Here is a 22,094-nt window from a genome sequence, read left to right on the forward strand (position 1 = left end):
AAGTACAAATATAAGTACAGAATAAGAGACACAAACAGTTGTAAAACATGTATTGCTCATCCCCACTTAAGAGAAAATAAGCGAATACTCAAGGTACATGGATTGGCAAACACGAGGAAGCCTGTGACCCTGGCCTGACATTGGCTGTGGAAGGTGCAGGTTCTGTGGGGTACAGCTGGACAATAACCATGAAAAGGACCGATGCACAGTTCCACTTCTAGGATTTCATCCTGCAGGTCAAACTTGCACCAACTTATTCAGTGCAACACTAAAAGAGCAAAAGCCTGGGGGAAAACCTAACTGTCCATCAGCAGGGACTGGCTAAATAATTATGGCTCATCCATGCAATGCAATATTTTAGTTATAAAAAAATGAAGCAACTTTTTCATTTGGAAAGCAAAGTACAGAACAGAGCATGCTATGCACACACACACACACACACACACACACACACACACACACACAGATACAGGGGTGGGAGGGAGATGGTCTCCCCCGGTGGACATTCTTCAGTCTGTGCCATGTGCACATACCACCTATTCGAGAGTGCATCTGACTACACACAGACACGCTGTCGCCCTTTTTGGCTGACTCTGCTCAGGCCCTGCATAAATGCTTTCCCTCTCTGTCTCTGTTTCTCACTGCAGTTCTTCAAGGTTGTCTCTGTTCTGCAACTGAGGAAATGGAGGCTAGGAGAGGGTCAATAATATTTCTCTGGGTCACCAGTGAGGAGTCTGCCTGAGCCCCAAGCCTTATATGGCTGTACCATGACTCTGAAACGCGGCTTACTGGGCACCTGGAGCAGCGTGCCTCTTTCGATAGATGAGGCCTAATGTGGGTGAGTGGGAGGGGCGGAGAAAAAACTATAGGAGAGGGCCTGTCAGGGAGGGAACTGGGGGTCTGCAGGGCTCGTGGAGTCTTGGGAACTTCCAAGTCAGTGGCCCCTATCTAGGCTGTGCATGGAAGGTACCCGGGAACTCTGTCTGGGAAACCCCTGTGGCAGGCCATGCCCCAAATAGTCTAAGTGGGTACTGTTGGACCTGGATGTGAGCAGGTTTCCAGAGACTAGGGACTCCACATGCAGGCTGGGCAGAATCCCTGCGCTCAGCTCTAGACGGGGAGCACTAGGGTAGTCAGCTCATCCCAGGTGGCCTTTGAGAAGCCGGCCTGCACTGAAGGCATATGCCTGAATGGAAGAGCAAGTGGCTCTTGGAACGTTCCATGTTCCAAGTCAGGCTTGGTTTGGCATGGCCCATGTCCTGCTTCTGCAGAGGGGACTCACTACTGAGGGGCCGGGTCCCTGCACCAGGCTTCAGGAGGAGCCAGCTAGCTGACATTTAGGCATCCCAAGCCCAGTGGCTACAGGGACCAGGCAGGAAGGCTGGACAGGGACTGAGGGACTGGAGATATGACCTGTCCAGAGGGGACAACTGCCACTCAAGCCCTGATTACAACTGCTTCCAGAGAAGCTGGTAACCACAATTTTTCTGTGAAATCTGCTAGTTTCTAACGTCAGCAGGATGTTCATAATGTTTTAATACCCTCTGCAGTCCAAATAAAACACATATGTGAGCCAAATGGATTCCTCCACTGACAGTTTTAAACTTCTGCTTGAACACAGTAACCCCTGCTCCCTAAAACATGATAAGGAGGGTCTTGAGAGTTAAATCACACAGCATGTGAGGCCTGGAGTTAATGAGATAGGAATGCAGGTGGCCGAGGGGGAGGCGGGAAGCACATGGGAGTGGATCAGATCTGAAGTTGCACACTGGAGACTGCTCTACTTTAAGCTCACAACAAGGAAGGGCCTTATGGGCTCCTTAAAGCCCCTTATGCTGCAGGAAGCTTGGTGTGTGTGAACACTTTTTTGAGGAAAAAGGTTTACAGTTTTCCTTAGTGTCTCATAAAGATCTGTGATTTAGAATAGGCTAAGCATCCTGTCTTTAAAGTTAATGCCAACCGAAAGAGGTGGTTGCCATCAAGTACAAAGATTGGTGCCCTTCCCAATGGCCCCTGCTTGGGCTGGAACCCGTGACCTGGTTAGGCTGAGTCCTGACCACCCTGAGCCTTCTCCTTTGCTGCTCCTGGTGGGTGGAGGAATGCCCTCCCACCCCATCAACTTATCTTTCTCCTGTGAGCCTCAGCCTTCCCTAAACTCCTCAGCCTGAGATAAGGCACCCCTAGGGCACCTGCAAGCCTCCCCCAGCTTCCCTCCAGGATGGCACTGATCCCTCTGTTTTCTCAGGTTGGGGCTGGGGCCAGGGCCTGGGTCTGAGACCCACAAGGGCAGGAACCACGTCCAGTGTGGCTTCAGCTTCCTAGGGCCAGGCAGAGAGTAGAGCTCAGAAAATGTCTATTAAATGAATGAATGAACAAAAGAAAAGGATAGTAATCTATCAAAATAGTTACTGTCAAAATAGTAATGGTAATACTCATACAGTTATTAATAGTAATGATGATGATAAGTTGGGGGGTGGGGCTGACCTTGAATCCCAAGGGCGTTTTGTGTGACAAAGGTCCACAAGCCACATGTCGAGCAGCGGGGAGCTGTGGTTGGTGGTGCTGGGGTAAGGCAGGCCTTGGTTCTGCCACTGATTAGCTGTGTGTTCGCTGGCAAATGGGGACAACAACCATGGGCCTCAGGGATCATCAAAGGGTACAGGAGTTGCAGCCCCTCTACAGTGGGGGGTGGCAGGGCCAGGGAGGGCCTACAGCAGGAGGCAGGGAGAGCCTCAGGTGGCTCGGGGCCTACCATCAAGTGCTTCTCCTTGAATTTGGCAATCTTGCGTTTGCCCTGCTCCTGGTTTTCCTGGATGGCCTCGTGGACACATTCATTGAAGGTGTCAAGCTCTGTTTTCCACTTCTCCTGCTGTTTCAGGCCATACTCAAAAATGTTCACACAGATGATGACAAACTTGTCCCTGTAGGTGAGTAGCGGTTAAGAAAGCCCACAGCTGTTTCAGGAGCAGGCTGCCGGGGTCACCGCAAAGGTGTTGGTAAGCCTGGCACAGGGCAGAGGCTGTGCCCTCAAGAGTGTGTGGGACTCAAACTCCTGGTATCATTTGGTTCATTTGGTGGATGAAGAAATCAAAGGCCCAGAGAGCCAGGAGCCAGGATTGAGATGTGAGCACCGTGCCTGTTTGGTGCCTCCCTACCCCCAGCCTGAGGGATTCAGGAATGGGGCCTGTGTGAAGAAAGAAGGCAGGGGCCTTCAGGGAGTCTACAGAGCAGAAGACAGACATTCACAGAGAGGCTCCAGAAGGGAGGCCTGGGAACCTGGGGACCTGTGAGCCGGTCCCAGCTGGGGAAGGCCTATAATCCCTATAACCATGCCTATAATCCCAGCACTTTGGGAGGCCAAGGCAGGAGGATTTCTTGAGGCCAGGAGTTTGAGACCAGTCTAGGCAACATAGTGAGACACTATCTGCATTAGTTTGTTTCACGCTCCTGATAAAGACATACCCAAGGCAGTGTGCATTTCTGTCTCTGATGTGCTATCTGGAAGGGCACCCTTACTGAGGGCCTGTCTTGGTGCTCAGCTGCTGCAGCTGTGCTGGGGATGTTCAAGTCCTGACTCTGCCACTGATTCCAGGACCCACCCTGGCAAATTACTTTACCTCTCTGGGCCTAAGTTTCTTCATCTGCTGCTGACGGTGCAAAAGAGCCTGCCACATGGAGTCCTTAGAGTTGGACAGGTAAAACCCACAGGGCCTTGGTGATCCTGTGAGATGGAAGCTGATACCCAGAGAGATGAAATGCCTTGCCCGAAGTCATATGGCTATATAGTACTACAGCCAAGGCAAACCGGGGTCACGGGCTGGCAGAAACAATCCAGTGCGGGAGCCCTGCTCTTCACTGTTCCTCCCCACCCTGCCCTCATTATTTCTAGAATGTCAGGTGTGAGTATCTGGTTTGTTTTTAGAGCTGTGTCCCCACCCAAACTCATCTTGAATTGTAACTCCCACAATTCCCACGTGTTGTGGGAGGAACCTGGTGGGTGGTAATTGAATTATGGGGGTGGATCTTTCTTGTGCTGTTCTCATGTTAGTGAATGAGTCTTCCAAGATCTGATGGTTTTAAAAATGGGAGTTTCCCTGCACAAGCTCTCTTTCTTTGCCCACCACTATCCAGGTAAGACACGACTTGCCCCTCCTTGCCTTCCACCATGATTGTGAGGCCTCCCCAGACATGTGGAACTGTAAGTCCAATTAAACGCCTTTCTGGCTAGGCACAGTGGCTCATGCCTATAATCCCAGCACCTTGGGAGGCCGAGGCAGGTGGATCAGCTGAGGTCAGGAGTTTGAGACCAGCCTGACCAACATGGTGAAACCCAGTCTCTACTAAATATAAAAAATTAGCTGGGTGTGGTGCCACATGCCTATAATCCCAGCTACTTGGGAGGCTGAGGCAGGAAAATTGCTTTAACCCAGGAGGTGGAGGTTGCAGTGAACCAAGATTGCACTGTTGCACTCCAGCCTGTGCAACAAGAGCAAAACGCTATCTCAAAAAAACCCAAAGCCTCTTTCTTTTGTTAATTTCCCAGTCTTCGGTATGTCTTTATAGGAGTGTGAAAACAGACTAATACAGCCAGTGTTAGACTGGTCTCAAACTCCTGGCCTCAAGCAATCCTCCTGCCTTGGCCTCCCAAAGTGCTGGGATTATCAGCATGAGCCACCCCACAGGCCCAGAATGTCAGGTTTTTTAGTGAATTTCTCTCTATACAGTGAAGGTGGCTCCACAGACTCACCTGTGACTGGATGCCTTAGCTCAGAGCTCTCAGATTCAGGAGGTCCTTGATTCTGTCCTGAGTCCCTCAGCTCACAATTTAAGCCCATTGGTTGATGGTCATGGCCACAGCCCTAATGACAGGTACCAACCACATCCTCTGGGCTCCAGGCAACTGGGGAAAGAATCAGCTTCTCAGGCCCCACAGATAAATTTTCAAAAGCTGGCCTCTAAGCTGGGCATGGTGGCTCACGCCTGTAATCCCAACACTTTGGGAGGCCAAGATAGGTGTATCACGAGGTCAGGAGTTCAAGACCAGCCTGGCCAAGATGGTAAAACCCCATCTCTACTAAAAAAATACAAAAATTAGCTTGGCATGGTGACTCACACCTGTAATCTCAGCTACTCAGGAGGCTGAGGCAGGGAATTGCTTGAACCCAGGAGCTGGAGGTTGCAGTGAGCCGAGATTGTGTCACTGCACTCCAGCCTGGGCGACAGAGCAAGACTCTGTCTCAAAACAAACAAACAAACAAACAAAAAAGCTGGCCTCTAATTGGGTGACCCTGGGCAGCCAAGCTATGTTACCCCAACTATAAAATGGGGTTAATGATGGTACCTGCCTGGTGGGGTGGTTGAGAACACGATGAATGCCAGATGAAAGTGCACAACAGAAACAAGTGAGTTAGGCTAATGATAGCACATTTCAATCCATTTCTCCACCTCTGAAAACCTGGCTGGCCAAGCATGGCCAGCCCATGCCATGCTGAACAGATACTCTGCATGTCCCTGAAACCCAGACAGCATCTCCCCCATGCAGCGCAGCTGACCTGGCTCTGAACTGCCTCTTGGGTACATTGCTCTCAAGTGGAGATTTTACTTCCCAGGGTCTTATAAGACAGATGGAGAAAATGAGGCCTAGAGCAGAAGGGGCCTTGCCCAAGGCAGGCTGATGGCACAGGCTCTGAGACAGCCATGTACTTGGAAGGATATACCTCAAGGAGCTCACTGACACCAGGCAGGGAGGACAGCTTGTTGCCCTCTGAGTCCTCAGCGTACATGCTATCAAACAGGAAGGAGCCATTCAGGTGCTCCACAAATGCCGTCTGTGGACAGAAACACACCTGGGCATGGCAGCTCCCGTTAGGGGCCCTTGCATGATCCCACAGGCCCATGAGGAAGGCAGGTCAGGAGGGAGATTATTCCAGGCAAAAAGAATGGCATGTGCAGCAGTGCAGAGGCATAAACTGCAGGCTGTTTCCAGAACGTTACACATGGCTCATTCTGGTTGCAAGGAGGGGTGGGGACCAGTGGGAGAGGCCAGCAGGTGTCTGGTCATGAATTCAGGGCCATGCTGGGCTAAGGGACCTGAGCTCTTCCCAGCATGTCATGGGCAACTGTCTTAAGGGTCTTAAGGGGCCTCTGACAGACTGTTTTTAGCACATTATCTCCAGCAGCTGGAGGCAGGAATGCCAGTGAGGGGTAGGGTCAGGGTCCAGACTGAGATGGAGCTGGCCCTGGGGCAGGTAGCAGACAAGCCAGGTGGGGAGAGGGCAAGCCAGGCAGGGAGGGAGCATGATCTCCGTGTTTTCAGAGCCTGGGGATCCCTGCGGACCTCTGTTTTATTTCGTCAGTGCCCTCTTGTGGGCAACTCTGAGCGGGGCTGAGGGTGTGAGGCCTGCCCGAGTGGTACCTTGTGCCTCTCCAGCTCCTCCCGGCGCACTTGCTCCTCCTCCAGCCGGGCCTGCATCAGGTTCTCCCGGTGCTTCAGCTCTTCAATGCTGTAGTGGTGCTTAGCCTCCGCAACCTCTTTCTGACCAGGAAACGGGAAGTGCATCATTACCAGAGGTTCCTCCAAGCCACGCTGCCCCTGCCATGCTGCAGCCTCCCATGTGTGGGCAGGAGTGTTGCCCGGGGCCCTGCATGAAGGCTGTGAAAGCCATGAGGTCTCATGGATGAGAATGCCTGTCTCCGCATGACCCTCACCAGGTTTTGTGAGTGCAGGGAAATCAGGGAAAGACCAGGAGGAGCAGAAGGCAGCGTGGCAGGCTGGGGTTCCTGGGGCCAACTCCAGGGCAGAAGCCATAGCAATGGAGTGCTCCCCTCACCCCAGACTGGGTGTTCTCCACAGAGGACTTGCTCTTTCACTCCCCACAGCCCTCGGGCAGGCCTTCTGGCCCTCTTTTAGGGAAGGAGGACAACAGGACAGGGGTAAAGTAAGGCCATAGGGCTGGTCACGAGGGTCTGACCCTTGGCTCTCTCCACGGTACTGGCTCATCCCCCTGCACCTGGCAGGGAATGCTAGCGCCTCTAGAACTCAGTCCCCATCCCTTCTCAGCTCACTCCACGTGCCCCAGGTGATCTCACTTGTACCATGGCTTCAAATACTGCCGATTAACAATCCTCAGATGACACTCAGGTCTCTATCTCCAGCCCTGACTCTGCCCCTGAGAGCCAGACCTGAGCCTCCGATGGCCTGATTCCCCCTGGAGCTCAGCTGTTAATATTGCTCCAGGGGGAATCAGGGTTAATATTGTTAATATTCACCCAACTTGAGGTGAATCCTGGCTCAGCCTTGACCCAGTGATCCTGGCTAACTGCTTGCCCTCCTTCAGCCTCCTCAACTTCTTTTCTTTCTTAATTTTTAAATGTTTTCACTCTTTTGCCCAGGCTGGAGTGCCATGGCATCTTCTTAGTTCACTGCAGCCTCAAACTCCTGGTCTCAAGCAATTCTCCTACCTCAGCCTCCTGAGTAGCCAGGACTACAGATGTGTGCCACGACACATCGCTAACTTTGGTAGTTTTTGTAGAGATGGATCTCCCTATGTTGCCCAGGCTGGTCTTGAACTCCTGGGCTCAAGCAATCTTCCTGCCTCAGCCTCCCAAAGGGCTGGATTACCGGCGTGAGCCACTGTGCCTGGCCCTCCTCAGCACTCATTTGGAAAACCAGACAGTACTGGATGGCTGTGAGGTGGCCCTGGCACCATGTGTGGGAGAGGCCTGGCCCCTGGGAACACGCACAGACCAGTACCCACAAGGGCACTGCTGGAATCACTCTGACTGAGGCAGGTAAAGGGATTAGGAAGAAGGAACTGCCCTTTCTCTCCTAGTTGTGGGCAGGGGAAACTGCTCTTCCATATCCCTTTTCCAAGAAATCAGGGGGCCTGAGGACTCTGTCTCACAGGGCTGGGAGACTGAGAGGGAGATACTTGCTGTGTGGTCGTCAATGCGCCGGAAGTCCAGGTACACAAGGTCAGGAAGGTAGGCACAGATGAACATCTTGTAATCCTCCACCTCAGAGATAGGGTTCCCAGAGAGGCTGAGCATCCGCAGGCACCTGAACTGCCGCAGGTAGATGATCTGGGAAGGAAAAAGGGAAAAAGGCCCATTTTCTTGGCTGCCACAGAGTTGAAAACGCACCTGCACTTCCCTCCTCAGCACTTTCAGAGTTTGCAGCCTGGCCACAGCACCATCAGCACTGTGTGGGATGACAGGCAGTGTGCAGGTGTGGGGGTGTTCTGGGCCAGGAAGCAGTACCAAGACCTTCTGTCAGAAATGGGCTTTCCAAAGAACCAGCAGACGTGGTTCAGGTCCTAGCTGTGAGTTCTTGGACAAGTTACCCAACATCTGTGAGCTTCAATGTCCACATCTGTAAAATAGGTGTAAGAATATCATGTGTGTTACAGGTGTTGTAAAGACCTAATGAAATAAGCTATGAAAAGCACTGGAAGAGTGCCTGACGCCTATTTAGCAATGCTAGTTCTAGTTGTTGTTACTAGTGGCGCGATCTCGGCTAACTGCAACCTCCGCCTCCCAGGTTCAAGTGATTCTCCTGCCTCAGCCTCCTGAGTAGCTGGGACTACAGGTGCTTGCCACCACACCTGGCTAATTTTTTTTTTTTTTTTGTATTTTTAATAGAGACAAGGCTTTGCCATGTTGGCCAGGCTGGTTTTTAACTCTTGACCTCAAGTGATTTGGCCTCCCAAAGTGTTGGGATTACAGGCGTGACCACTGCACCTGGCCTGGAGTTTGTTCTAAGGATGGAGGAAGCCATTGGAGTTTTAAGTGTGTATGGGAGTGGAGGGAGGAGACACGATCTGATTTAATTTGTAAGAGATCTCCCAGTGAGATTTCACAAAGTACGTTGTAGATGGTGAGAGGGGACAGGTTGCCTCATCATTGCTGGTGACTTTGTAAATAGTTCCACTTCCACTTGGCAAGATCTGTCAAGATTGAAAATGCACATGCCCTTTGACCTAGCATTTCCTCTCTAGTTTATCTTGCAGATGGCTTCTCCACGTGCAAAGTGACCCTTGTTTAAGGACGTCCACTACAGACTGTGTGTAATGGCACGAGATTGCAAACAACCTCGACACCCACCTATAGGGAACTGGGAACATACATTATGCTGCACCTGAGTGATGGAATGAGCCAGCAGAGAGGGCAAGCTGACGACTCAGGAGGAAAGGGGACACCAAAGGCAGGTGCTGGGAGGTAGCTGAACAAATGTGACAGTCACGTACAATGTTTAACACAAGACTCTTGGAAAGACACACTTGTAACTTAGAAGTGGCTGGGGCCTCTGGAAGGGAAGGACAGAGGCTAGGAGTGACTGAAGCTCTTTTCTGTGTGACCTGGGTTCTGCTTAAACATGTTTTTAATGCAATGAGCAGAAATTAAAATAAGCCTAATAAATATATAAATGACAAGAAAGTATATAATTGGATGCCAGATAAATAGTGCCAATAAGGACTAAAATCAAAGATGCTTGGGCTTAGGAGCTAGTACCTGAGAAGTATCAGTCAGGACTCTCTGGGCCAGGTCACAAGAGGTGCTTGATTGAGTGGAAAGGATCTAGGGTCTCCAGGGTCCCTGGGATACGGCCTCGGGAGCATCTGGCCCAAGACATCTCAGCATTCCCTGGCAGCTTCTCCCCATGGGTCATCTTCCTTCCTCTTTCTCTCTGGGGACTAGCTTACCAGCTTTTCCCATATTCAAGAGGGACTACCTGGCACCCAGCACCCCACTGGGAAATAGTAATGGGATTTCCTCCTGCCCAGTCTCTGCAGGGGCAGGATGGAAGAATGGCCAAGGCAGGAGTGGAGTGTTCCAGCAGGGGACAGGCATGTTCATCTCACACCCTCCATGCCCTCTCATGCCCAGGCCCGGGCCTTCAGAAGGACAGGGCCTCAGCTCCATTACACTGTCCAGATGTCCAAAGGAAAACAAATCAGAGGAGATTTATTCACATGTAGGTCCTGGGGTGTAGTACCCACCAAGGCAGGAACATCTATCTACTCAATGCTGAGAGTTTCAAGCAGCAAGCTGTGGAGCTGCTTGGAATTAGCTCTTAATCTGAATTTTTTTTTTTTTTTTTTTTTTTTGAGATAGAGTGTTGCTCTGTCACCCAGGCTAGAGTGCAGTGGCAGGAACTATGCTCACTGCAACCTCCACCTCCCGGGTTCAAGTGATTCTCCTGCCTCAGCCTCTCGAGTAGCTGGAACTACAGGCACATGCCACCATGCCTAGCTAATTTTTGTATTTTTAGTAGAGATGGGCTTTTACCATATTGGTCAGCCTGGTCTTGAACTCCTGACTTTGTGATCCTAACGCCAAAGTGCTGGTATTACAGGCATGAGCCATTGTGCCCAGCTAATCTGAATATTCTTGATGATCATTTTCCTTGTACTTACTATGTGCCAGGCCCTGTATCAAGCACATAAGACTAATGGATTGTATCTTCACAGAAACCCTATGGAGTAGGAACTCTATCATTCCCATCTTACAGGTGGGCAAACCCAGAACTCAAACTCATTAGCCGAAGGTCAGGTAGCCGGTAGGTGGCAGCGTTGAGATTTGAGCACAGGCTAAATCTCAGCTCTCGACGCAATCGCCTGTGCCCTCCACGCCTCACCCAGACATCCTACTGGCCAGCATTTGGTTTCCTCACCCTTACAGGGCCGGCAGGCTGGACCATCAGGACTTGAGCCCTGCAAAGATACTGGCTGGGTTTAGATACTGCCTGTCTGGCAAGCAGAGCAAACTTCTGAGATGACACCACCCCTGTGGCTTGGCCCGGCGGAGTTGGTAGTCATAACTCAGCACTTCCCACCCCAGGCTGTTTGTGTAAGCCATCCAGCCTGGCCGTCTCCCAGCCACGATGTTAGGCTGAGGGTCAGTGTAGGCCCTGAGGTGGCTTGATCAGACTGAAGGACCATTGTCGGAAGGAGAGTTCTTGCTCTCTCCATCCTGCTAGATGCAGACAAGGAAGCTTGTGTCCTTGACTGCAGCCATAAGAGAATCAGGCTCTGGGGAGATGCTGAGGACAGCAGAGCCCAGAGGCAGAAGGAACTCACGTCCTTGAAGCTCTGCTGATAAGCACCCCTTCCTTGCAGTGCCAATAATCACACCACTAAATGCCCTTGCTGTTTGCCACAGGGGCTCAGCTTACCTCTGGCTTCAGCTGTAGCCACGAGAGACCTTGGCTAGCAGTGTCCTATCTCATTATTCACTTTCTGCCTCAGAGAGGTCTCTGAAGCTGAAGAAGCCCACCCCGCCCAAAAGCCAGGTGGTGAGGAAGTTAATCCCCCTGGGATGTCCCTCAGCTGTTGGGGAGACCAATGCCTCAGGCTCCTGTCCTTAGATGGTCACCTCTGGGAGGCATTCTGGACACTTCCAAGGCCCAGAGGAATCTGCCCTCCTCACCTGAAGCAGCAGCCTCAGTGACACACCTGCATCTTGGTTCCTTCCTGCCTCCCTTACTACAGCTTCCTGAAGCCACCTCTCAAACCAGCCACCTGAGTGCCAGTCCCTGCCCTACTGTTGCTTCCAGCCAGTTTGGGGCCAGCTTCTCTTACCTGCAGGTACAGTATTCTTTCTGGTCACACTGTCCTAGGGTAACCCATTCTCATAGTCCCCCTCAAATCCATCCTCACGGTGGTGGATTCCTTCCTAAACGTAGACCTGCCCCAAATACATCTCAGACAGAAGCTTCTCATCTCCCACTGCTTCTCTGGCCATCCAGACTGACTGTGGCAAGGCCCTGGCCACATCCTGAGCCCCACCCTGCACCACACACCTGTGACCTCTTTTAGGGACACTGCACCCCTCAATGGTGCCAATCAGGCAGGCATTCCCAGATGTACCTCCAGGCCTTTGCTCACACCATTCCCTCCTCCTGGGAAGCCTATTCCTTCTGCTGGATGGTGAAATTCTAGTCATCTCTCAGTGAGTCTGCATCAAGTTTCCCCTCATTCCAACACTGGCAGGAAGGCCCTTAGCTACGACAGTCCTCCATTTATTTGTTAGGGACATACTCCAGCCTGACACTGAACCAAGTGTGTTACACTCATGACCCCACTTGGTTCCTGCTAGGTCCTAGGCAGGAGGGTCATGGGCATCATCTCCATCTGACAGATGAGGAAACTGAGGCATAGAAGGCTTGATCCTTGGTTGGGTTTAGATTCTCCTATCTGTCATGCAGGGCAAACTTCCAAGACTTCACTGCCTCTAAGGTTTGCTCCTGCTGGACAGACTTGAATGCAGGTCACAACTTGGTGCTTGACTCTCCCAGGCCACTCATCTAAGCCACCATGGCCTGCAGCTAGAATCTGAACCCAGGCCATCAGACTGACCTAAGCAGAAAAGCAATCTTTAAATGCTACTGGACAGCCCCCAGGGTTGGTGGGCTGCAGAAGTAGGCCAGGAGCCATCTGATGTGTCACCTCTTGTGACAAGAACCCCTTGTGACAAGAACCCCTTGTAGCTGCTGCCACACCCCCAGCTGTGTCCACTGCCACTCATGCACACCCCTAAGCCTCAGGTGCCCTCCTACCACCCACAGGCCTTGTTTTATTGTTCCTCGGGACACTGGCTTCTTGTCTCCTTGTCTTGGCTGTGGGGGTGTGTGCTGGTCACTCCAAAGGGAACACATCTTGTCTCTCTCTGTTCCCAGTGAGCACAGGACATTTGCCCAACCCCAATAGGTACTTGCCTCAGCAAATGTTTGTTAAATAAGCCTAAGACTCAGGGAAAGAACCACCACTGATGCAGAGGTTGTAAACTAGGGCCCTCCAATGGATTTTGTTGGGTTAAGCATGGTGTTTAAACATTAGCAAATCCCTTGTGGAGTAATCTGCATTCCTGGCTTTTCCAGGAAAATGGGAAGATCTGGAACACGGAGCCTGCACTCCCTCTTACCACAGACCCCCATCCAACCCACGGTGCTCCAAGGCTCTGCACGTGTGTGTGAGGGTGGGCAGGGTGGCTGCTCACGTTCATCATGTTGTCAATCTGGTTGTTGCCTAGCGACAACACCTGCAGCTTGACAAGGGCGTCCAGGGAGTCAATATTGGAGATGCGGTTGTTGAATAAGCTCAGGTCCTCCAGGTTCACCAGTGTGTCCAGCCCCTCAATGGTCTCAATGTTGTTGAAGGACAGATCTGGGAAGAAGGGAGGGCTGTGAGGGTTTGCTGGCTGGGTCAGGGGATGGGTTATCCTGAAATACAATCATCAGGGCTACTGAGTGCCCTGTGACCCAGCACCGAGCTGCCAGGGCCAGAATTTGACTTACTAACAGTAGGCAATTTTTTAGGAGCCTGGTGTGGATTCTTTCCTGCAGCCTCAAATGTTCACCACCCTCTCCTGTTCTGCCAATCATCCTCCTGGCTGGGGACATGTGGGCAAATATCCGTGTCTAAGCTCTGTCATAGTTCTGGGAGGAAAATGCTAGCCTGAAGGTCTGAAGCAGTGCCCTTGGGGGTCAGGGGTACACAGTGGTCCCCTTTCCTCACACCTGTGACATTTTAGCAAGACCACCTCCTGTCTGCTTTGCGTTTACCAGTTTATCAAGTGCTTATGTGTCTATCCTCTGACAGCAGCCCTGAGTGTAGTTTGGAACTTCTCTCCCCGTTTGATCATTTGGGAAGCAGAAACTCAGAAAGACTTGGTGATTTGCCCAAAGCCACACAGCTAACCACAGTGGGGCCAGAGTTCACCTAAGGCTTCTCCCTGGACATGTGGCAGGTCGGTTCTTCCAGCTCCATCACAGCTGTCTCAGGCTCCCTCATCAAATGTAACCTCAACCCCAACCGAGACTTTAGTTCCACATCTTTGGGAATAAAAAGTACCTTTCTTTTTTTTTTTTTTTTTTTTTTTGAGACAGGGTCTCACTCTGTTGCACAGGCTTGAGTGCAGTGGTGCAATCACAACTCATTGCATCCCTGGCCTCCTAGATTCAAGTGATCCTCCTGCCTCAGCCTCCTAAGTAGCTGGGACCACAGGTGTGCACCACCATATCCAGCTAATTTTCAAAAAATTTTACAGAGACAGGTTCTCACCATATTGCCCAGGCTAGTCTCAAATTCCTGGGTTCAAGCGATCCTCCTACCTCAGCCTCCCAAAGTGCTGGGGTTACAGGTGTGACCCACCATGCCGGCCCTAAAAGTATTTTGTCCGCACTACAGGTGGGGCTGTTATCTTGTCCTGGAACAACAGTGGCCTAGAGGCCAAAAATGGGCATTTTCCTGGACTTGGAAATATGAGCATGATAACCACAGTGATCATATTTAAAAGGTGATTTGGGTCTGAGCATGGTGGTTCACACTTGTAATCCCAGCACTACGGGAGGCTGAGGCGGGTGGATCACCTGAGAGTCAGGAGTTCAAGACCAGCCTGGCCAACATGGCGAAACCCCTTCTGTATTAACAATACAAAAATTATGCAGATGTGGTGGCACGCACCTGTAATCCCAGCTACTCAGGAGGCTGAGGCAGAAGAACCACTTGAACCTGGGAGGCAGAGTGGGCCGAGATTGTGAGCTTGTGAGATTGTGCCACTGCACTCCAGCCTGGGTGATGAAGTGAGACTTTGTGTCAAAAAAAAAAAAAAGGTGTTTTAGGAGATGAGTTTAACCACATCTTAATTTAGCCTCCTCCGCATATGAGGGGATGCTTACATGTTGATATTGAGACCAATGATAACTCGGTCCTTGCTCTATGATAGGCCCTTTAAATGCATTACCTTGTTTAATCTTCATAGCATAGATATAATCATGCCCATTTATAGATGAGGAAACTGAGATTCAAATGGGCCTCATGGTGATATGCTCCAGGTAGCACAGCACTTAAAGAAACTGAGGTTCAGGCCAGATGCGGTGGCTCATGCCTATAATCCCAGCACTTTGGGAGGCCAAAAAGGGTGGATTGCTTGAGGCCAGCAGTTCAAGACCAGCCTGGTCAACATAGCAGAACCCCGTTTCTACTAAAAATACAAAAATTAGCCAGGCATGGTGGCACATACCTGTAATCCCAGCTACTTGGGAGGCTGAAGGATGAGAATCACTTGAACCTGGGAGGCAGAGGTTGTAGTAAGCTGAGACTGTGCCACTGCACTCCAGCCTGGGTGACAGAGCAAGACTCCATATCAAAAAAAAAGAAACTGAGGTTCACAGAGTGGAATATCTTCTGCAAATTCAGTATGTTGGCCAAGCTGGGATTTGAATGGGGGCTACCAAATGCCAAGCCAGCACACTTCCTTTCCCACTGTGCCACCGGGTTCTGTTCTTAGGAGGCTTGGCCCACCCCCTCGTGGTATGCTAGCAAGTGTTTACCAATAGGGGGTGAGGGAAAGCTCTGATTTGTAGTGCTTGCTCATTTCTGTGGTGTAAATACTCCCACCATGGCCAATTTCAAGCTACCAGCATGGCATCCCTGGAAGCAGAGTTGGGAAGAGATGTGTACAGCCAGCTGTTGAGAGCCAGTGCTAGCCAGCTCCAGCACACCCTCAGCCCTGTGCATGGGCCAACAGCAGAGACTGTGCATGTCAGTGTGGGAGGTCATACTGAACCATGGGAGTGCCACCTCCCTACCCCCCATCCTCAGCTCCCCAGGGACCCAGCTCTTCCTGCTATGGTTGGGTCCCTGGGTACCTAGTGCCATGGCAGGAGAAAGGCCAGCTTCTGACTATACTCTGAGGGGCCCTGTGACCTCTTACCAGAGCCTGCCCTCTCTGCTCTAGCACCTCCATCCCAGGGAGCACCAGCCATCAGTCCACATGATCTTTGGAAGCGTGGATGGCCACTGCAAGGGGTCAGGGAAATTAGCTGACTGGGAAGTGTGTGCGCCAGGGTTCCCAGTAGTAGGAAGATAAGCTTTTGTCATGGAGGGAACTAAGACCAGTATTCAAGTTTCTCTCTGGGTAAGCAGACAGGGGGCTGTCATGGGGCTCAGTGGTACTTGCTTTCATCTCTGAGAGACAGCCAGGCCAGGGAGCTCCTGCTTAAAACCATGGCATTCAAGCAGCCTGTTCAGGGCAGACCTTCAGGGGGCGGGCATGGCTCATAGCATGGGCTGGCCCAGGTACCTTTAGGACAGTTAGATCTACCGTCTTCATCTCCTAGAGAGACCAATGACTTCTGGCATTGCAGATGGGCCACTGGGCCCAAGAATCAGCATCTATGGGTGCTAGGGTACAGAAAGGTGAGAAACCTGGGACAAGATACCTGGGCCCAGGTGTCAGAAGACCTGGCTGTGGTTTGCTTCTGCTACCTATAACACATGATTCCATCAAGCTGGCCAGCCTCCCTGAGACTCAGTTGCTGCATCTGTGAAATGGCAGCATAACCTTCCCTGTGGGTTTGCTGTGGGCTTGCAATTGTCAGCACAAAGGAGGCTGGGAGTGTTTGGCAAATTGGAAGGCTCATGATGCCCCAGGGCTTCCTTGTTACCAGGAGACCGCCTGATAGGCTGGAGGGAATGTGGGCTGTGAGGTCAGACAGGCAGGGGCATGAGTCCCAGCTCTGATATTCTAGGTTGTGCAGCTTTGGGCAAATGCCTGGGACTCTCTGAGTCTCTCAGCTCCTCTTCTGTAGCTTGGGATTATAACAGATGCCCAATTCTTAGGATTTAAATGGGGTTAAACAAGATAGTGCATAAGGAGCTCTCAGGCCCATCACCTTCTCCCTGCTAGGGACCCACTGCCCCTCACCAGATCTAAGGATGACCCTAAAAGGCCAGCAGAAGGAACAGCTCATCGAAACCCCCTGTGGCCTTGGCAGTGAGGCCTGATGCGGTGTTGTGGCCTCAGTTTGCTCATCTCTATGATGGGGATGCCATGTGGACTGAAAGACTCATATAGAAAGCATATAGGCCCCACTTAGCATGTAGTTAAGTGCTTGATACATATTAGGCTCTGTGGTGATTATTCCTGGTTTGATCTGGGCCCCACCAGCCAATAGTTACCTGTTGATGGTTATCTGTCAGCCGGAGTCTAGATTAGACAGAAGTCCACAGCTGCCCCTTTGTGCCCCACCCAGACTGAAAGGTTGAGCATGTGAGAGCAAAATATTCTGTGGTGCTGCGTCTAGACACATCTTTGCTGCATTTTGCCCAGCACAAGCCCTAGGCTTTTAAAAAAAAGCAGCTTTCTTGCTCCCAGCAGACAGAGCTTCTGCCGTACACTGGCTAATGATGGGCCGGCAGCTGAGCGTCACACACAATTATTGTCTCCTGGGAAGGCAATAACCTTGGCAGGGTGTCACCTTCGATTAGGGTGGACACACACAGGAAAGAGCCTTACCCAGCCAGACCAGGTGTGTGAGGTTCTCCAGGCCCTCAATCTTCTCAATGACATTATTGTCCAGCTGCAGCTTCCTCAAGTTCTCAAACTGCCAGAGGTTGTCTATGTGGAGGATATCTGAAATAATGGAAGGAGATTTTAGCCTCAGGTTAGCGTCAGAGTTTTATGCTAGTGTACAGGAGGAGTGAGGCAGAACCCTTCAAAAGGGATCTACAACTCTTCTGCCCGGCCCTGGAGTACACAGGCGCCCTTGAGATGTAGTTTGAGCATCGAGGAACACTGTATCCCTGTGAGGTGGGCGGGGATCAGTACTGCCACCCAGAGCCACAGGAAAACTTCGTAGGTTTACTAGGGTGGGGCTGAGAACTTGTTGGCGTTGGAGTGAGCTAGACCTCCTCTGGGCAGGTGACTCACTTGTGCTGTCTCTGGGGCCAGGCCAGGGCCTCTCCAGGAGTCTGGTACACCTTGGGACACAGGACACAGTCAAGGGCCTTCCTTCCACAGTGTGACAAATAGAATGAAAGCATGTGTCTCTGTTGGTGGGAAGGTTGATCACCTTGTTCAGCCGTTTTGAGGGTTGTTTGGCAATGTTTACTGAAATATTTAAAGTCTGTGTCCTTTGACCTACAATTTATTTCTTTTTTTTTTTTTGAGACGGAGTCTCGGTCGGTCTCCAGGCTGGAGTACAGTGGCGCGATTTCAGCTCACTGCATCCTCCACCTCCTGGGTTCAAGTGATTCTCGTGCCTCAGCCTTCCGAATAGCTGGGACTACAGACGCATACCACCACACCCAGCTAACTTCTATATTTTTAGTAGAGCTGAGGTTTCACCATGTTGGCCAGGATAGTCTCGATCTCTTGACCTCGTGATCCACCCGCCTCGACCTCCCAAAGTGCTGGGATTACAGGCATGAGCCACCGTGCCTGGCCTTTTTCAGCCTCTTTCGGCCTTTTTTTGTTTTTTTAAGACAGAGTCTTACTCTGTCACCCAGGCTGGAGTGCAGTGGCGTGATCTCATCTCACTGCATCCTCCTTCTCCTGTGTTCAAGCAATTCTCTGCCTCAGCCTCCCAAGTAGCTGGGAATACAGGCACCTACCACCACCATGCTGGGCTAATTTTTGTATTTTTAGTAGAGATGGGGTTTCACCATCTTGGCCAGGCTGATCTTGAACTCCTGACCTCATGATCCGCCCACCTTGGCCTCACAATGTGCTGAGATTATAGGCGTGAGCCACCGCGCCTGGCCTTGACCTACAATTTCTCTACATGGGATCTGTCTCCACACTTGTGTAAATGTCCAAAGAAATCCCTCAGGCACTTAAGGGGCAGAAAAGCTCCCAAATGTCCATATGTAGGGGATGAGATAAGGCATCCATGTATGAATGAGGCAGGCTCCTGATATCATAGAAGTGCCTGGCCCCTGTGGCCTGTGAAGACCACCCATGCCAGCTACACAGCCAATTCATTCCATTTGCTAAGTAAGCCAGTCAGAGTTTGGTTTCTGTCACTGGCATCCAGAAGAGTTCTGACTAACACAAATGTATAAGTAAATATGTACTGTATATATAAAACTCTAGAGGCCAAACTTGTCCGCCAGCTTTTCCCAGAAGCCACATATACCTCTATTGTTTATATGCTCCTTTTTTCCATATTTGCATTGTAATGATTTCTAAAATTTATAAAATTAGAATATGCTCATTAAAAGAACTGAAATAATATAGAAGTGAAAGGAGTTTTAAAATTTGGTGCTGTGGCCAGGCGTGGTGGCACACACCTGTAATCCCAGCACTTTGGGAGTCTGAGGCCGGTGGATTGCTTAAGGTCGGGAGTTCAAGACCAGCCTGGCCAACATGGAAAAACACCATCTCTATAATAAAAATATAAACATTAGGCAGGTGTGCCTGTAGTCCCAGCTACTCAGGAGGCTGAGGCAGCAGAATTGCTTGAACCCAGGAGGCAGAGATGCAGTGAGCCAAGATCATGCCACTGTACTGCAGCCTCAGTGACAGAGCAAAACTCTGTCTCTAAATAAATAAATAGAAATAAAAATTGGTGCTGAGGTGTTGTGCCTTAGAGGAGCCTGAGCTGGCCAGTCTGCTGCATCCCTGCCATGTCCCCCGCTGCATCCCCTGCCAGGACCAACCAAGCTGGGCTGGGCTGCCATAGACCACGGGCCTCTGCTGCAGGAGTGGCTGCCCACCTACAACCTAGGGGCCGGCCAGGTCGACGGCGCGTGCAGCCCGCATGGCTATGGTGCCATCTTGCTGCCCACCCCTTCCCACTGCCTGCCCTCCCCTTACCTCATCACAGGAATACCCACCCACCACCCCAGGGTCTACAATTGCCACAGCCGGACTATTACTCGGTACCCTGCCAATGCCATCATCATCATGGGAGGCTGTCACGTCTGCAGGGTCGGGGTGCTGGAGGACTGCTTCACTTTCCTAGGAATCCTCCTGGCCATCATCCTGTTCCCCTTTGGATTCATCTGCTGATTTGCCTTGAGGAAGCAAAGATGCCCCAACTTCGGAGAAGACTTTGCTTAAAGGCACCACCATACCTGGCTTTCCCACACCCAGCTCTCTGTTTCTCATGTACAACAGTTTTATTTGATTAAGCTTCAGGGCTGTTTTGTAAAGCAAGATGGGACAGATGTGGCACATGGGAGCTGCGGTTTCCTGGAGCATGGAGAGGCAACACCGCTGCTCCTGAGGTTAATGGCAACTCAATAAAGCACTGCTTTTATGTTCTGCAGTCTTCAATTTGAGAATGGTGAGATATGATTTCAATAAATGAGATTCATACCATTAAAAAAATAAAAAATACAAATACAAATTGATGCTGTCAATAACTACACGGTCCAGCTACAGTTTCAATATTCATTCAGGGGGGCAGAGCCTGCCCGTGAGGTTGTGAAAGTCCCAGTGGGAAAGTGGGGGACCCCTCCTAGCTCCCCTCCCTGCATCCAGGTCTGGGGAGGACAGGGTTCTCTGACCCAGGCCCCAAGGAGCCCACTGCCCTTTCCCTAGAGCTGGATTGCTGTGCTGCGCCTCCCTGGGTTCCCAGGGCTGGGTGGGACTGGTGCCTGTTCTCCAGCTCCCTGTTTATGGCCAGATTTCCCAGAATCATACTGGCCACAATTCCCACCTGTGCTTCCAGGGTGGGGCCAGTTCTGCCCTGGACTCCTGGCCACCTCCCATCCCTGGGTTGGATTTTCCAGGTGTGTTTTCTGGCCCTGATCTGACAGCCCCCTCAACAGCAGCTCTCCCCCGGTGGCTCCGGCACATCCACTGCTCTGCCACACACGCCTGCCTGCTGGCTTTTTCCTAGGTGTCAGCAGTTCAGGAGGAAAAGCCAAACAACACAACAAATCAGGATGTACTTGGCAGTTAGATCTAAATGAATTACCAGCATGACAGGACTGCCAAAAAGCCGATGTAATCTTCAACAAAGACACTAAATCTGCCTTGTGGCCACCACCTCAGCCAGGCCTGCAGTCACCACTCCCGGGAGCACAGCAGTGGCTGTCTTACTAGATCCTTACCTCAGCCCCTGGCCTCCACAGTCTATCCTCATGCAGCCAGCAGGGTCCTGTGAAATCCCATCCTGTCCCAATTCTGCTCAGGACCCTCCCAGGGTCCTCACCTCACTCACTATAAAAGCCAAACACCTTCCATTGGCCCCAAGCTGACACCAGCTGACCCCATGACCTCCCTGACCTGTCTCCATACTGGCTTCCTCTGCAGGGCTGATAAGATGGGGTCCAGCCTGCCCCAGGGCCTTTGCACTGGCTGCTCCACTTTCCCCGGTGGATCTCCACAGTGGCTCTCTCCCTCACCTACCTCAAGTCTTTGCTCAAGTGTTACCTTCTTGGTGAAGCCCCTTGCCACCCTATAAAACATTGCACCCCACCCCCAACTTCCCTTTTCTCCTCTCCCTCCTTTTTTCCTCCACAGCACATGTTACCTTTAGCAGATTGTATTATTTTCCTTCTTCATTTTATTTCTTTGTCCCCCACCAAGTTGAATGTCAGCGCCATGAGGACATTTATCTATTTGTTCACAGCTGAATCCCTAGTGCCTAGAACAGCACCTGGCATGTAACAGGCAGGTGCTCAATACTGGCTGCATGAAACTCAGGTGGGGGAGGGAAAACAGGGAAAGCAGTCAGTTGCAAAAGCCCCTTGTGCCACACCTGTTCTGTGCCCCATTTTAGGGCTATGGCTCAGGGCCCTCCCTGCTTGGGTGGTCAGCCCTGGCGGCCTGTGGGCTTCATGGGGCTGTGCCTGGGCCATGCCTGTCTTTCCCACTGTCATGTCCCTGCTCTGGCAGCTGGGCTGGGCTGAGGCAGGGTCTCAGTACTTTCTTGTTGTTGACTGGATGCCGGCCAGCCTGGGGGCCCCAAGACCGAGCAGGAATGTGAATCAGACAAGGTCAGTCTGCTGTGGCCTTGCCTGCACCTGATACAAGGCGGGGGTCTCAGGATCCCTGGCCACCTCTCTCAGTACTCTAGTACTGCCTCTGCCTTGACTTACTGTGCCGCAGCTTACTGGCCTTCCTGTGTGAGCCAGGCACTGTGCAAGTGCTGTCTCTCCTTGTCCCCCCGCCCAATGCTTGGGACAGGGATGACAGTCATCCCATTTCACAGATGGGACATTGAAGCAGTAAGGGTCCACCTGGTCCTGAACCACATCTTCCCACCCCTGAGGGGCCTCCCTGCCTCATGGCCTGTGCCCCTCCTGCCACCAGCCCGTCTTTGGTCACCCCTTCCGTGAAGCTGCTTTCTCAGTGCCCGC

The 22,094-nt window shown here is 51.5% G+C and overlaps 1 protein-coding gene and 1 pseudogene across 1 annotated transcript in view; one reads left to right on the top strand and one right to left on the bottom strand.

The window, feature by feature from the left end:
* The window catches only part of DRC3 (dynein regulatory complex subunit 3), a 42,735-nt gene that overhangs the window by 14,467 nt on the left and 6,174 nt on the right, over positions 1 to 22,094 (bottom strand). Inside the window, exons 4-9 of the mRNA XM_054255672.2 lie at positions 17,299 to 17,415; positions 12,997 to 13,163; positions 7,936 to 8,082; positions 6,416 to 6,535; positions 5,704 to 5,828; positions 2,753 to 2,921 (exon numbers count right to left, since the gene is read on the bottom strand). Of these exons, the coding sequence (XP_054111647.2) occupies positions 2,753 to 2,921; positions 5,704 to 5,828; positions 6,416 to 6,535; positions 7,936 to 8,082; positions 12,997 to 13,163; positions 17,299 to 17,415 (845 nt within the window). The remainder of the gene's footprint in view (positions 1 to 2,752; positions 2,922 to 5,703; positions 5,829 to 6,415; positions 6,536 to 7,935; positions 8,083 to 12,996; positions 13,164 to 17,298; positions 17,416 to 22,094) is intronic.
* Positions 17,424 to 19,845, top strand: LOC108591537 (membrane protein BRI3 pseudogene; annotated as a pseudogene).

This window comes from Callithrix jacchus, chromosome 5 (assembly GCF_049354715.1).
Source record: "Callithrix jacchus isolate 240 chromosome 5, calJac240_pri, whole genome shotgun sequence".
Taxonomy (NCBI): Eukaryota; Metazoa; Chordata; class Mammalia; order Primates; family Cebidae; genus Callithrix; species Callithrix jacchus.